This window comes from Periophthalmus magnuspinnatus, chromosome 12 (assembly GCF_009829125.3).
Source record: "Periophthalmus magnuspinnatus isolate fPerMag1 chromosome 12, fPerMag1.2.pri, whole genome shotgun sequence".
Classification (NCBI taxonomy): Eukaryota; Metazoa; Chordata; class Actinopteri; order Gobiiformes; family Gobiidae; genus Periophthalmus; species Periophthalmus magnuspinnatus.
In genome coordinates this window covers 16,707,822-16,720,097 of record NC_047137.1, presented here as the reverse complement: position 1 = coordinate 16,720,097, position 12,276 = coordinate 16,707,822, and the positions used below count along the sequence as shown (strand labels likewise).

Genomic DNA, 12,276 nt, shown 5'->3' with positions numbered 1-12,276 from the left:
CATTCAGCTCTCTCTCCACCTCTCCATCCATTACTCTCTCTCTCCATCTCTCCATCCATCTATCACTCCTTCATCACTCTTTCCATCCATTCAGCTCTCTCTCCATCTCTCGATCCATTACTCTCTCTCTACATCTCTCCATCCATCTATCACTCCTTCATCACTCTTTCCATCCATTCAGCTCTCTCTCCATCCATTACTCTCTCTCTACATCTCTCCATCCATTTATCACTCCTTCATCACTCTTTCCACCCATTCAGCTCTCTTCACCTCTCCATAAATTACTCTCTCTCTACACCTCTCCATCCATCTATCACTCCTTCATCACTCTTTCCACCCATTCAGCTCTCTCTCCACCTCTCCATCCATTACTCTCTCTCTCTACATCTCTCCATCCATCTATCACTCCTTCATCACTCTTTCCATCCATCCAGCTCTCTCTCCATCTCTCCATCCATCGCTCTCTCTCTCCATCTCTCCATCTCTCCTTCTGTCCTCCGTCCCTTGTACCCACCACACTGTCCCTGTGTGTTGTTGTCAAACTTCTCCATGGCCAGACTGATGACCAGAGAGAAACCGGGGCTGAGGCTGATGAAGGAGCGGATCTCGGGCAGGACGAGGGTCATGACGTATCCCGTCGACTCAAACCTCATCCCAAACTCTTCAAACGGGGCATCGATCGACACGTTGTTCAGTGACGCCTACGGGACAGAATGGAAAGAGAGAAATGTTGACTTTGATGTGTTTTAGTTTCACGTCTTTATGGTTCTCAACTTGTCTGGAGGTTGACTCTACCAGGCAAAATTACACGTCAGATCTGCGGAGAAGTTACCGTGCTCATAGTAAGAACGTTTAAAAGGTGGATCATTCTACATAATACAATAACAGCCGGAATTAAAAACTCGGTACTGCTGAAGTATCGAAAGAAACTGAGAATTATCCAGCTGAGAATTGCCAAACCCAAAAACCAAGTCTCACCTGGATTTCACTTGATTCGATGGCGAGTGTAGCGGAGTTTCCTTTGTATTTGACTATTATGCCTTTCACACAGGAGCCGTGCAGGCCCTCGATGCAGAAGAAGTTGTCCACAGTGATGGTTAAGTTGTACTGAGGCGTCTGCTCCTCCACCAGGATGTACGTGCACTCATCAAGGAAGTCAAATGTAACGCCATCAAAGGAGATGTAGTGCGGGTCTCCATAAAGCTCACAGACACCTGGAAGAAAGACAGGAACGTGAGACCACACAGGGACGTAGAAGAAAGACAGGAACGTGAGACCACACAGAGAACAAGAAGAAAGAAGGAACATGAGACCACACAGGGACGTTGAAGAAAGAAGGAACATGAGACCACACAGGGACGTTGAAGAAAGAAGGAACATGAGACCACACAGGAACGTGGAAGAAAGAAGGAACATGAGACCACACAGAGAACAAGAAGAAAGAAGGAACATCAGACCACACAGAGAACAAGAAGAAAGAAGGAACATAAGACCACACAGGGACGTGGAAGAAAGAAGGAACATGAGACCACACAGAGGCCTAGAAGAAAGACAGGAACGTGAGACCACACAGAGAACAAGAAGAAAGAAGGAACATGAGACCACACAGAGAACAAGAAGAAAGAAGGAACATGAGACCAAACAGAGAACAAGAAGAAAGACAGGAACACGAGACCACACAGAGAACAAAAGAAAGACATGAACATGAACAAGACAGACTTTTAATCTGTCACATTTCAAATTTATTTCTTTCCACTTTGCGAAAAAAATGTTTTTACTGACAGAGGACTGACTGTGCCTAAGGACACAAAGACAGAACTTAGTCCGTGGGGAAATTGACCCTCTGATTGATCTATCCATCTCCTCCACATCTACATCTATCTATCCATCTGTCTCTCCCTTCCCATCTATCTATTCATGTATCCTTCTCTCTATCTCAGCATCCATCCTTCCATCTATCTCCATTTCTCCATTCAACACCTATCTCTCTCTATCCATCCATCCAACCATCTCTCTCCATCCATCTGTTTTGTCATCCATCCATCCATCTACAGCCATCTCTCCATCCATCTCTATCTCTCTCTGTGTATATAAAATGTATAAAGTGCTAAAAATAAAGACAAAAAACACATTGAATGAGCCGTGTCCAAACATCTGACTTGTCCTCTATGTGTCTTTCGGACATCCTGCCATCAACAGGTACTTTCTGAACCACATCTCAAAGTATGACCTCACACTAACATCTGGGTAAACCGCTCAAGTCCCAGTTGCCCAGCACCAAAAAAAAAATCGAAAGTTACCCAGGTCTATGAACCAGGTGGGATTTTCTAACCTCACATAATTGTACGATTTGGTTTGACTTACAGTCACATGACGGCCATTCGCAGCATCCGTCAGACACGCTCACGCCCTGACCTCTGGGGCAGGTGGGACGGGGACGTGTTGGACATGACACTGGAGTAAGCTGCAGGGATCCGTCTGTACAGGTCACATGATTACAGTCCTCTGTCCAGTTCGCTCCACACAGCCAGGTCTGCTTGGTCTTCAGGTCAACACACTTACAAGGTGCTAAAGAGACGCAACAGAATCTTTATGAAGCAGAAAATGATGTACATGGAGACACCCTGATATAGAATATTTCAACTCAATTATAACAAACAGCGTAGTATTTTCCATGTTTGATTTAGTATTGCATTATGATACACAGTTTGTCAAGTGAATTAACCAGAACCAGACCTGTCTGCGCTGGTTATTTAAATGTTAAAAGTCACATTTTTATATAGAGCTTTTCCTCCTTCAAGTCACTCAAAGCTGTTTACATCAAGAAACCACTCACACATTCACACACCAGTGCACACAGACACTGAATATGTGAAATAATAATATAATATGAAATACTTTGTAAACATATATTATTAAAAATCATATAATCATACAAGAACTAGTATTATGAGTGTAATAATATTTGAAAATGGCTGAATTTCTTTACTTTCAAATGTTTTTTATGTAGATGTTGAAATGAAAAAAAAAAACAACTGTTAGCTTACATGCTGTCGTTGGGGGAATAGTTGAAATAGTTGTTGTCCAATCTGGAGTAGTTGTAGTACTTGCAGTGCTTTGCTCCGTAGATGGTAGTATAGTTGTAGAAGTAGGCGAAGTCGAAGTACCCGTGGTAGTTGAAGTAATGGTGGTGGTTGGTAAAGTTGTGGTAGTTGCAGTTATGATTGTGCTCGTTGCACTTGAAGTAGTTGGTATCATAGTAGTGGAAGTTGGTGCAGTAGTAGTACTTGATGTCGTTGGAGTACTTGGAGTAGTAGAATGTGAAGTAGGAGTAGTGGGTGGTGAAGTTGTAGTGGTCGTTGTAGTGCTAGTTTCTGCAGTTGTAGTAAGAGTAGTTGTAGTTGGCGGAGTTGTAGTAGTAGCTGAAGTAGTTGATTGAGTTGTAGTGGAAGTTGAAGTAGTGGGTGGTGCAGTTGTAGTAGTAGGTGAAGTAGTGGGGGGTTCAGTTGTGGTTGAAGTAGTGGGTGGTGCAGTTGTAGTAGTAGATGAAGTAGTGGGGGGCTCAGCTGTGGTTGAAGTAGTTGGTGCAGTACTGGTGGAGGATGTAGTTGTAATAGTAGTAGCAGTAGTGAGCTTGGTAGAGGTGGGTGGTTCAGTTGTAGTAAAAGTAGTTGATGAAGTACTAGTTGTGGGTAGTGCAGTTGTAATTGAAGTAGTTGGGGGTGCAGCTGTAGTAGAAGGCGGAGTCCTGGGTGGTGCTGTTGGGGAAAAGAGATCATAAAAATTTGTAAAATGTAGTAAATTATGTTAAGTTATTTTTACAATCCTGCACATTTGTAAAGATGCTGTATAACTTTCTTTTTTTTGGGGGGGGGGGGCTTGTCTCCATGGAGAAGTAACACGTAACCTTACTGGTCAGATCTGTGGAGAGGCGGCAGGTAACGAAGCAATAACATCTCCATGGAGACAAGCAGGTAGCACAACGTCCACCAGAAAAGTTACATAGTGAATCCTTAAATACTTTATAGTGTTTTGTACAGTACAGCTCAAATAAAATAAAATAAAATAAAATAAAATAAAATAAAATAAAATAAAATAAAATAAAATAAAATAAAATAAAATAAAATAAAATAAAATAAAATAAAATAAAATAAAATAAAATAAAATAAATATACACTTACGGCATTTAACTGTTCCATTTTGACAGGAGCTATAAAATAAAAATATATAAAGTTCAGCCATTTTACTTTTACTTTCTTGAAATTTGTGATATATTTCTCATCACTTACCACTCTTTCAAATCGATTAAAACCTGCGTCCCCGGCTCTAGGACAGTACCATTAAAATAACAAGTGCAGTTTTTCAAATCCGTGCATTTCCCGGTGTGTTCATCATAATACGGCTCGTCTTCAGGGCATCTGGGATAACAACCTTAGACATTATTTTACAGATGTCAGTGTAATATTAGAACACGCTTCCTTCTTGAAAAAGTTATTGTTTGACACATAAAATACACTGGATTTATAAAAATATGGTTTTGCATTTTGAGCCTTTGTACCTTCCAGTTTATGAGTGAAGTATTGATCGAGGCCACAGGTGAGCAGCTGACCACAGGCTTCATAGTGCCACACACACTGGTCCCGCTCATTGTAGAAGTCACAGTAGACCGCTGAACGCAAACCAAAACGTCACGTGTTAATATTCGTTAGTTAACAGAAGTGCAGTAACCAGAACAGCAGACCAAGTTATTCAACAGATATCGTACCAAACTGTTCCTCAAGTATTTATGCACACTGTTGTTGTATAAAGAAGTGAGTCTGACGTCACCCGCGGCGTTCAGCTCCAGTCAAATGAAGCTAATCGACGCTAGAGCAGTTACAGCGGCTAATTTGGAGCAGAGTTACATATTTGGAATTCCGCCTGTGAGTATCGTAGCAACCAAAGAGCCAATCCAGAGCGAGGTTGTGGAAGGTAACGCCCCTTCCAACCGGCAAAGCTGGTTTAGCAGGGAGCGGGCGCTTAGCAACGCTGTCAGTCAAACCTGTTGCTAAGGCAGCTAAGTGGTTCATATCTTGAGTTACAGACACAATAGTGAAATAAAAAAACAGGATCATGTAGAGGGTTAATACGAACATTTAAGACCAAAATGACGAGTCTGACAGCAGCAGGTACAGAGAGAGGACAGTTTTTCAATAGAAAGTGAAGGGGAGCCAGAAGCGCAGCCCATGATCACTTCCTGTTTGGAACACGGTGGCTAGCAGGTTAGCTACGTCCATTTATATAAACAGGATATAGTGCAAAATGGTGCAATGGATGGAGATTCCCTCATGGATACAATTAACATACTTAAGTCCCTCCGAGTAAAAACAAAAACAGACTTTTCCAACTTTTGAAGGGTCCTAAAAATGTCACCTGTAACAGAAAGCCAAAAGCCATAAGTAGGGACCATATTTGCATGTTTTTTGGCCCAATGCGAGCAGAGATACACAGCAAATCAAAAGTTTGGATACACCATCTTATTCAATGTTGTTTTTTTGTTTTTTTTATGACTTTCTAAATTTTATACAAACAGAAGGCATCAGATATGTGAACTATGAGATATGGAGGTTTGCAGCATTTTATAAGCTATTCGACTTTTGACTGGTAGTGTATCTCTGCTAGTATTGGACAAAACAAAAAACAAAAAAAAACAACAAAATAAACATGATCCCTATTTATGGCTTTTGGCTTTCTGTTGCAGGTGACATTTTGAGGATTTTACCTTTCAAAATATGGAAAATTCTGGTTTATTTTTTACTCAGAGGGACTGTATTCCACCATATTTGCACTCACAATCACACTCCTTCATACAACAACAGGCCAAGGAGGACATGTGCCTCATATAAGTCCAATAGCATTATAATGTGACAGTTAAAGTGAATGAACTCAAGCTCACGGCACAGATCCGGAGTTCTCCAGTCCACGCAGACGTCCCAGTCGCTGCAGGCCTCGGCGTAAGCAGCCACAGCCGTACAGAAACCCAAGAACCTCCCTTCAAACTCACAAGAACATGACTCTTGGACACAGGCCTGGTAGTACGGCTCTGGGTCCACCTGAGAAAAACAAGATCGAGATCCCCAAAGTTTAGTTTGTTTTCATACCTGACAGTTTGGACCGCAGCGCCATCTGCAGTACGACTTATTCAGGACAGTGTCTCAGGTGTGTGAGAGTAAAAAGTCCCCCCAGCAAACATTAAGGAAGAAAGAGAAATACAGAAACATGCCCACGGGACTTTAAACCAGGACGAGAGGACCTTTTTACTGTCACACACCTGGAATACTGTTCTGAACAAGACGGACTGCAGATGGCGCTGTAATCCTGCCTCTACAGGTAAAGAGACAGCATCAAAACCTTTTAAATCAGCGGAACATTTTAATCTGACTTGATAAATACTTAATACCATAGCCGTAAATCCTAACCCTAATAGGCTCTGTATACAGTAGCGCACTAGCTAGCTCACTGTGCATCAAAGCTAACAGACACTTTTATTAAAATTGGAAAAACATAAAATAAACAACGTAATTAAAATTCAAATAAATAAAAATAAAGACTACCCGATTATTTTTTTTATGTGTAGAATACATGAGTTTGTGGTGATGTTTTAATATTTATTATGCCTCAAAATTAGCATTAGCGTTAGCATTGAGACACAAACATGTCTCTTTCTAAACACAGAAGTGTCTCTGGTGAAGTATTCATTTAATTTGTGTAGTGTTTAACATGTTGTCAGTGACATCCATCCACAGCGCTCTGTCCACTGAATCATCTTTAAATATTTATTCATTTTAGCGTGGATTCAGCAAAAATATCAGAGATAAAACTGGACAGGAAGTAGTGACGCTAACAGTGAGGTTGAGGGCGCTATTGTCTATTAAGCCTATTAAGTAGTTACTAAGCCTAAAAAAATGATGAATTAAGTTGTTATTCTTGATTTTTAAGTCTAATTAAGGTGTTTTTATTAAAAAGTGTCATCTTTTTATAGTATTAATGTTTGTACTTTGAGATGACAGTCCTTGAAAGTGTCTCCTGTGATGATCCGGCAGCGTCTTTGGGCCCATTTTCCGCAGTACGAGTGGTGCTCACAGGGAAACATCTCCGTGGTGACGTCGGAACAGGCGCGGGAGGGGCTTTTCCAGCTGTTCCCAAACACAATCGGACTCAACGCCACTAAAACAAACACACACAGTTAAACTCAGGATGGTACAACGCAATATAGAGACACACAGTTAGATTTACCTGATGAGGCTTTTATTTGAAGATCGTTCATCTCATTGGAGTCAAAATTCCCACAGAGGCCACACACTTGTTTCTAAAGAACAATAAACGGAAGTACAGCAGGTTTAAAATGATATGCAAGAGGTTCAAAATGTACTAAACAAGAGTTAATTTTGCGTAATATAAGACCTTTGACTGGACTTTTTTTTTTAAATTTGGCTAACTAACGTCGTTGTCCTCACCTTCAATTCCGGCTGTAGTTCTATCGTGATCCAGGTGTGTTTGTCCCAGATCAGGGTGATGCCTTTACTGGGGACGTTTATGATGATGTAGAGCCCCACTGTTTGAACTGTGTAGAGAGGAGTGGGCAGGGCCAGGGCTCTGTGGACAAGCTCTGTCACCTTCATGTCGCTCAGGGAGAGGCTCAAAACATCCTTCAGGAAATAGAACATGTCATTAATGTAGAGGTGGGTGATTTGGGCAAAAATTTACTTAGTGCTTTTTAGAGTTGAGTTAAAGATATTTAAGCTGTATTAATAACAGAAAAGTGTTAACACCAGTGTTGGAAGATGTAATCAGTTTGGTTACTTAAGTAAAAGTACAAACACCAAAGCAAAGAAATATTCAAGTATAAGAAAAAATAGCACATGAAAAATAAAAGTATAAACATGTACCTGTTTAAACATGTACTTGAAGAGTAAAAAGGAATTTCATGCTGATTTTGAAGTTTGATCTTCAGTTGTAGTGATTTTGACAAAGATTTGTGCTGAATTTTGTTCAACAGAAACAATTGAATCAATCTTTTTTCCCCCTGTTTTTATTTATATATTTTAATTGTCGTCAAATTACAAATGCATTAAACATCAACCCCCACCTTTTTCAACAGGTCTCAGACAATAATAAACCATACTTTTACTTTTCAGTCCAGTTAAAAAATGTAGTGGAGTAGAAAGTACAGATACTGCTCTCAAATGTATTGAAGTAAAAGTAAAGATTATCCACTTTAAAATGTACTTAAGTAAATTACAGATACCTAAAATTTATACTTAAGTACAGTACTTTACTACTTTTACTTTGTTACGTTCCACCACTGGTTAAAATATGACTTTAAATGTATCAGGAATGAATAAATGGTCATTTTTATACAGCGCTTTTCCACCTTGAAGTCACTCAAAGTGCTTTACATGAAGGAACCACTCCCCCATTCACACACACATTCATACACCAGTGTACACGGACACTGGGGGCGAGATGAGTGTCTTGCCTAAGGACACAATGACAGTATTCATTTGTGGGAGCTGGAATCGCAACCTGTGAGTCAGTGGATCTGATCACTCAACCCACTGAGCCACTGTAAAATGGGAGTTTACAACATGTTTTTTATGAGCTCTTTACTCAACATTTTTTTATAATAAATGAAATACTCGATATTCAAACTTAGCATATACTCAAAACAACATTCACAATATTACCGATTTTTAAATAATCTGCTCACTTCTATATAAATGTCTGAATAATTCTTACCTTGACGTCCAGTACGATTGACCGAGAACAAGTCAGAGCCTCGTCACAACAGGGAACACTTTCCACTCGGACAGAGAATGTACCATTTCCTGAGCCGCAATCGTCCTAAAAAACAATTTGGATTTATATCATTTCAAATAAACTCGCTGTACATTATTATTGTCTACTACTGACTTCATTGTCATATCTCTTCAAAACTGGCACTCAATCAGATCTACACCTTAAGTTTCTTTGTCCAAAAACTCACTCTATAAGACGACTGAACGAGTGAGTTATTTGACAAATATACAGGGCGTCCGTAAAGTCTCATTACAATTTTAAGATTTAATTACAAAGGCAGGTGATAAGATACATGAATTAGATTTGTTCTGTTGTACTCGGTGGTTATAAAAGTTTTTAATGAACCCCTAAGAAATCGCTCCTCCTCAAGAGAAGACACAGTGTGGATCACGGTTCAATGAGACAAAATCAGATACGCAGACTCAACGACACTACAGAACAAACTATGGAAGAGATACAAGTCTGATCAATATATCTGATCAACTGGCGTTTATGGACACCCTGTATATTGAAGTTATGTAATCTTACCTGGACTAAAGTGTACTGACAGTGTCCATCAAAGCGAAACCATTTGGAGTCAAACGTTTGGTAATGTCCATTCCCAAAAACCTGACATTTACTGGAGCAAGGTTCATCTGTGCAGAGCCACTGGCCATGAGAGCACTCACTGAAAAATACATGTGTGCTTTAAATATATGTTATACACTGGGCTCACGTTACATCACTGCATTCAAAAATACACAGTTTAACCTTGAGCTGAAGGGCAGGTACAATCTGCCTTTTAACAGTCAAAATGCAGATGTTTTGACCTGGTTTAAACGGAAAATTGTAACTTTTTTTTGTTTTTTTTCCACCTTCAAGTCACTTAAAGCACTTTACATCAAAGAACCACTCATCAAATCACACACACATTCATACACCAGTGTACACAAACACTGGGGGTGAGGTGGGTTAAGTGTCTTGCCTAAGGACATAACAACAGCATTCATTTGTGGGCGCTGGAATCACATCGCCAACCTGTGGGTCAGTGGATCTGATCGCTCAACGAAGAATCTTTATGGTTTATACCTCTGTAAATACTGGGTTTATGCAGATGATGAAACAAAAACTGGTATGAATTATGTGTCTGGGATTGTCTTGTTCATTTTTTTCAGTAGAATATAGTAAAAAAAATGAAAAAAACAAACAAAAATAAAGCAAAAACACATGGAAAAACAAAGGAATTGATCAAAACTGTTTCATCACAATGTACCTACAACATATTCACACATCTGTTTAGTTGGTTTACAGATTGTTTCAATGTGTATTTGCCATAAACTGTGTAAAGAAGTGGACTGAGTGAGTGTGAAGTCGCCCACAGAGTTCAGCTCCAGTCAAATGAAGCTCATCGAAGCTAGAGCAGTTATAGCGGCGAATTTGGAGCCGAGTTGCATATTAGGAATTCCGACCACGAGTATCATAGCAACTAAAGAGCCAATCCGGAGCGAGGGTGTTGAAGGAAACGCTGGTGGGAGCGATCTCGGGGAAAGAAGGCACCTGATTTGTTTGTTATTAACGTTTATGTTTTGAATCAGGGACAAAATAGTGAAATAAAAACCCATGTTCACTTCCTATTTGTAACATGCTGGCTAGCGCGTTAGCTATGTCCATTTATATAAACAGTCTATGGGATTTACTAGTTCCACTGCATGTAATAAAAGCAAAAATATTCTCAAACTCATAGTATTTCTTCTTTGTTAGCAATTAAAAATGAAATCTCTTCACTGTTGTATTAACGAACACTATGGAATGAGTTTTGTTGTCAGTTGAAATTATTTTAACCGTAGAAGGACCAAAAAATGGAATTAACTTTGTGAACTGAACTCAAATCACCCATAGATTTACACAAAGCCCGATCTCCCCCATCATAAACTATAATATTAAATTAAATTATGAAGTGAACTTGTTCCTTTTGAACCGTGTAGCTCTAAATACAGATTCGTACCACATTGTGCAGGAGCTCTGGACAGTCTCTCTTGCATTATAAACGTTTCCGCTGTACGAGCAGGTGCAGTTGTCCAAAGGAACACAGTCGCCATGGTGATTCTCAAACTGACCAAACGGACAGTAACAGCCGCTCTCACAAGAAGAAGACTGGAAAAGGGTGGATTTAAATGAAAAAATCAAATATTCATGATCACATTTTCATTATGTCACTGTAAACCTTTTCACATTTGCACTTTTCAGCACAGCAATAATATGATAATAGGGTTGGGGTTAACGTGTCGCCTAATTAAAACTTAAAACATAAAAATATCTGTACATATTTTCATGGTACTTATGTTCCTGGGGCAATTTTGTATCGTTTAAAAACACAGAAAGAGACATGTCTGTGTCTCAATGCTAACGCTAATGCTGATTTTGAGGCATAATAAATATTAAAACAACACCACAAACTGTGTTCTACAAATAAAAATAACTGCCTAGTCTTTATTTTAATTAATGTGAATTTTAATAGATTTTTTTTTTTATGTTTTCTGATTTTAATAAAAGTGACCGTTAGCTTTGTGCACAGCAGCATGCTAGCTAGCTCACTGTTTTCTCAGAGACTAAATCTCGGTAATAATATGAAAACACAGTAGCTGAAAAATGCTATCCCTCGTTAATCCAATTACCATGGTATTTAATGAATAATAATACTACAATTTACATTTCTATATTGATAAACTTCTTTTCTAGACACTCAATATTGTCATAGAAAGAAAGAAAATTTAAAACATGCAAAAAATATGGAAAAAACATAAGAACATGTGGGGGGACAGTAGCGGTTCTTGAGGTTCCAGAGGACGGGGGAGGTTCTGTCAGAGCTGATTTTTATTCAGTACAACAAAATTAATGTTATGTAAAGTGGGCATCAATACACTTACTGTGGGTTTGCTGAGACTGGCACAGGTTTTGTGAAGAGTGTCCACTTTAAAATCAGAGCAGTGGACACAAACCTTCCCATTTGTGCATCCTGGTGAAAGGTAGAAATTATGCTTTGTTTTTTTGTTTGTTTGGGTTTTACATAATTGCAAATAAACAATCAAATACATCTTCCAAATAAGAATGTTTATATAATCTGATGCTCTGAGAAAGCTGTGTGTAATATTTACCACAGTCATCTGAACACTTCAACTGCCCGTCTTCACAAAAACTATAAAACAAACAGATCACTCGTCATGACCTGCTGTGTGAAATAAAATATACACGTAATGTTAGTGTGACATAAAGACAACTATATATATGTTTTTAGTAAATTTTACACTTAGGGCGCGTTCACACTTTGGTCCACTTTGAGCCAAATTTAATATTGATGTAGTTATGTAATTATACTTATCTTGGTCCAATTCTAGTCCTGGTTTAATCCATCTTTAGTTTCGGGTTTAATCCATGTTTAGTGTCATAACGAGCACATAT

At 39.1% G+C, this 12,276-nt stretch overlaps 1 protein-coding gene across 1 annotated transcript in view; it reads right to left on the bottom strand.

Annotated features, from left to right (window-relative positions):
- Nucleotides 1-12,276, bottom strand: part of LOC117379242 (mucin-2) — a 31,596-nt gene that overhangs the window by 4,858 nt on the left and 14,462 nt on the right. The window contains exons 18-33 of the mRNA XM_055225587.1: nucleotides 11,973-12,013; nucleotides 11,739-11,833; nucleotides 10,823-10,971; nucleotides 9,367-9,505; nucleotides 8,779-8,883; nucleotides 7,497-7,688; nucleotides 7,276-7,348; nucleotides 7,037-7,206; nucleotides 5,936-6,092; nucleotides 4,559-4,669; nucleotides 4,313-4,431; nucleotides 3,168-3,367; nucleotides 3,048-3,115; nucleotides 2,365-2,568; nucleotides 979-1,214; nucleotides 515-701 (exon numbers count right to left, since the gene is read on the bottom strand). Of these exons, the coding sequence (XP_055081562.1) occupies nucleotides 515-701; nucleotides 979-1,214; nucleotides 2,365-2,568; nucleotides 3,048-3,115; nucleotides 3,168-3,367; nucleotides 4,313-4,431; nucleotides 4,559-4,669; nucleotides 5,936-6,092; nucleotides 7,037-7,206; nucleotides 7,276-7,348; nucleotides 7,497-7,688; nucleotides 8,779-8,883; nucleotides 9,367-9,505; nucleotides 10,823-10,971; nucleotides 11,739-11,833; nucleotides 11,973-12,013 (2,246 nt within the window). The remainder of the gene's footprint in view (nucleotides 1-514; nucleotides 702-978; nucleotides 1,215-2,364; nucleotides 2,569-3,047; nucleotides 3,116-3,167; nucleotides 3,368-4,312; nucleotides 4,432-4,558; nucleotides 4,670-5,935; nucleotides 6,093-7,036; nucleotides 7,207-7,275; nucleotides 7,349-7,496; nucleotides 7,689-8,778; nucleotides 8,884-9,366; nucleotides 9,506-10,822; nucleotides 10,972-11,738; nucleotides 11,834-11,972; nucleotides 12,014-12,276) is intronic.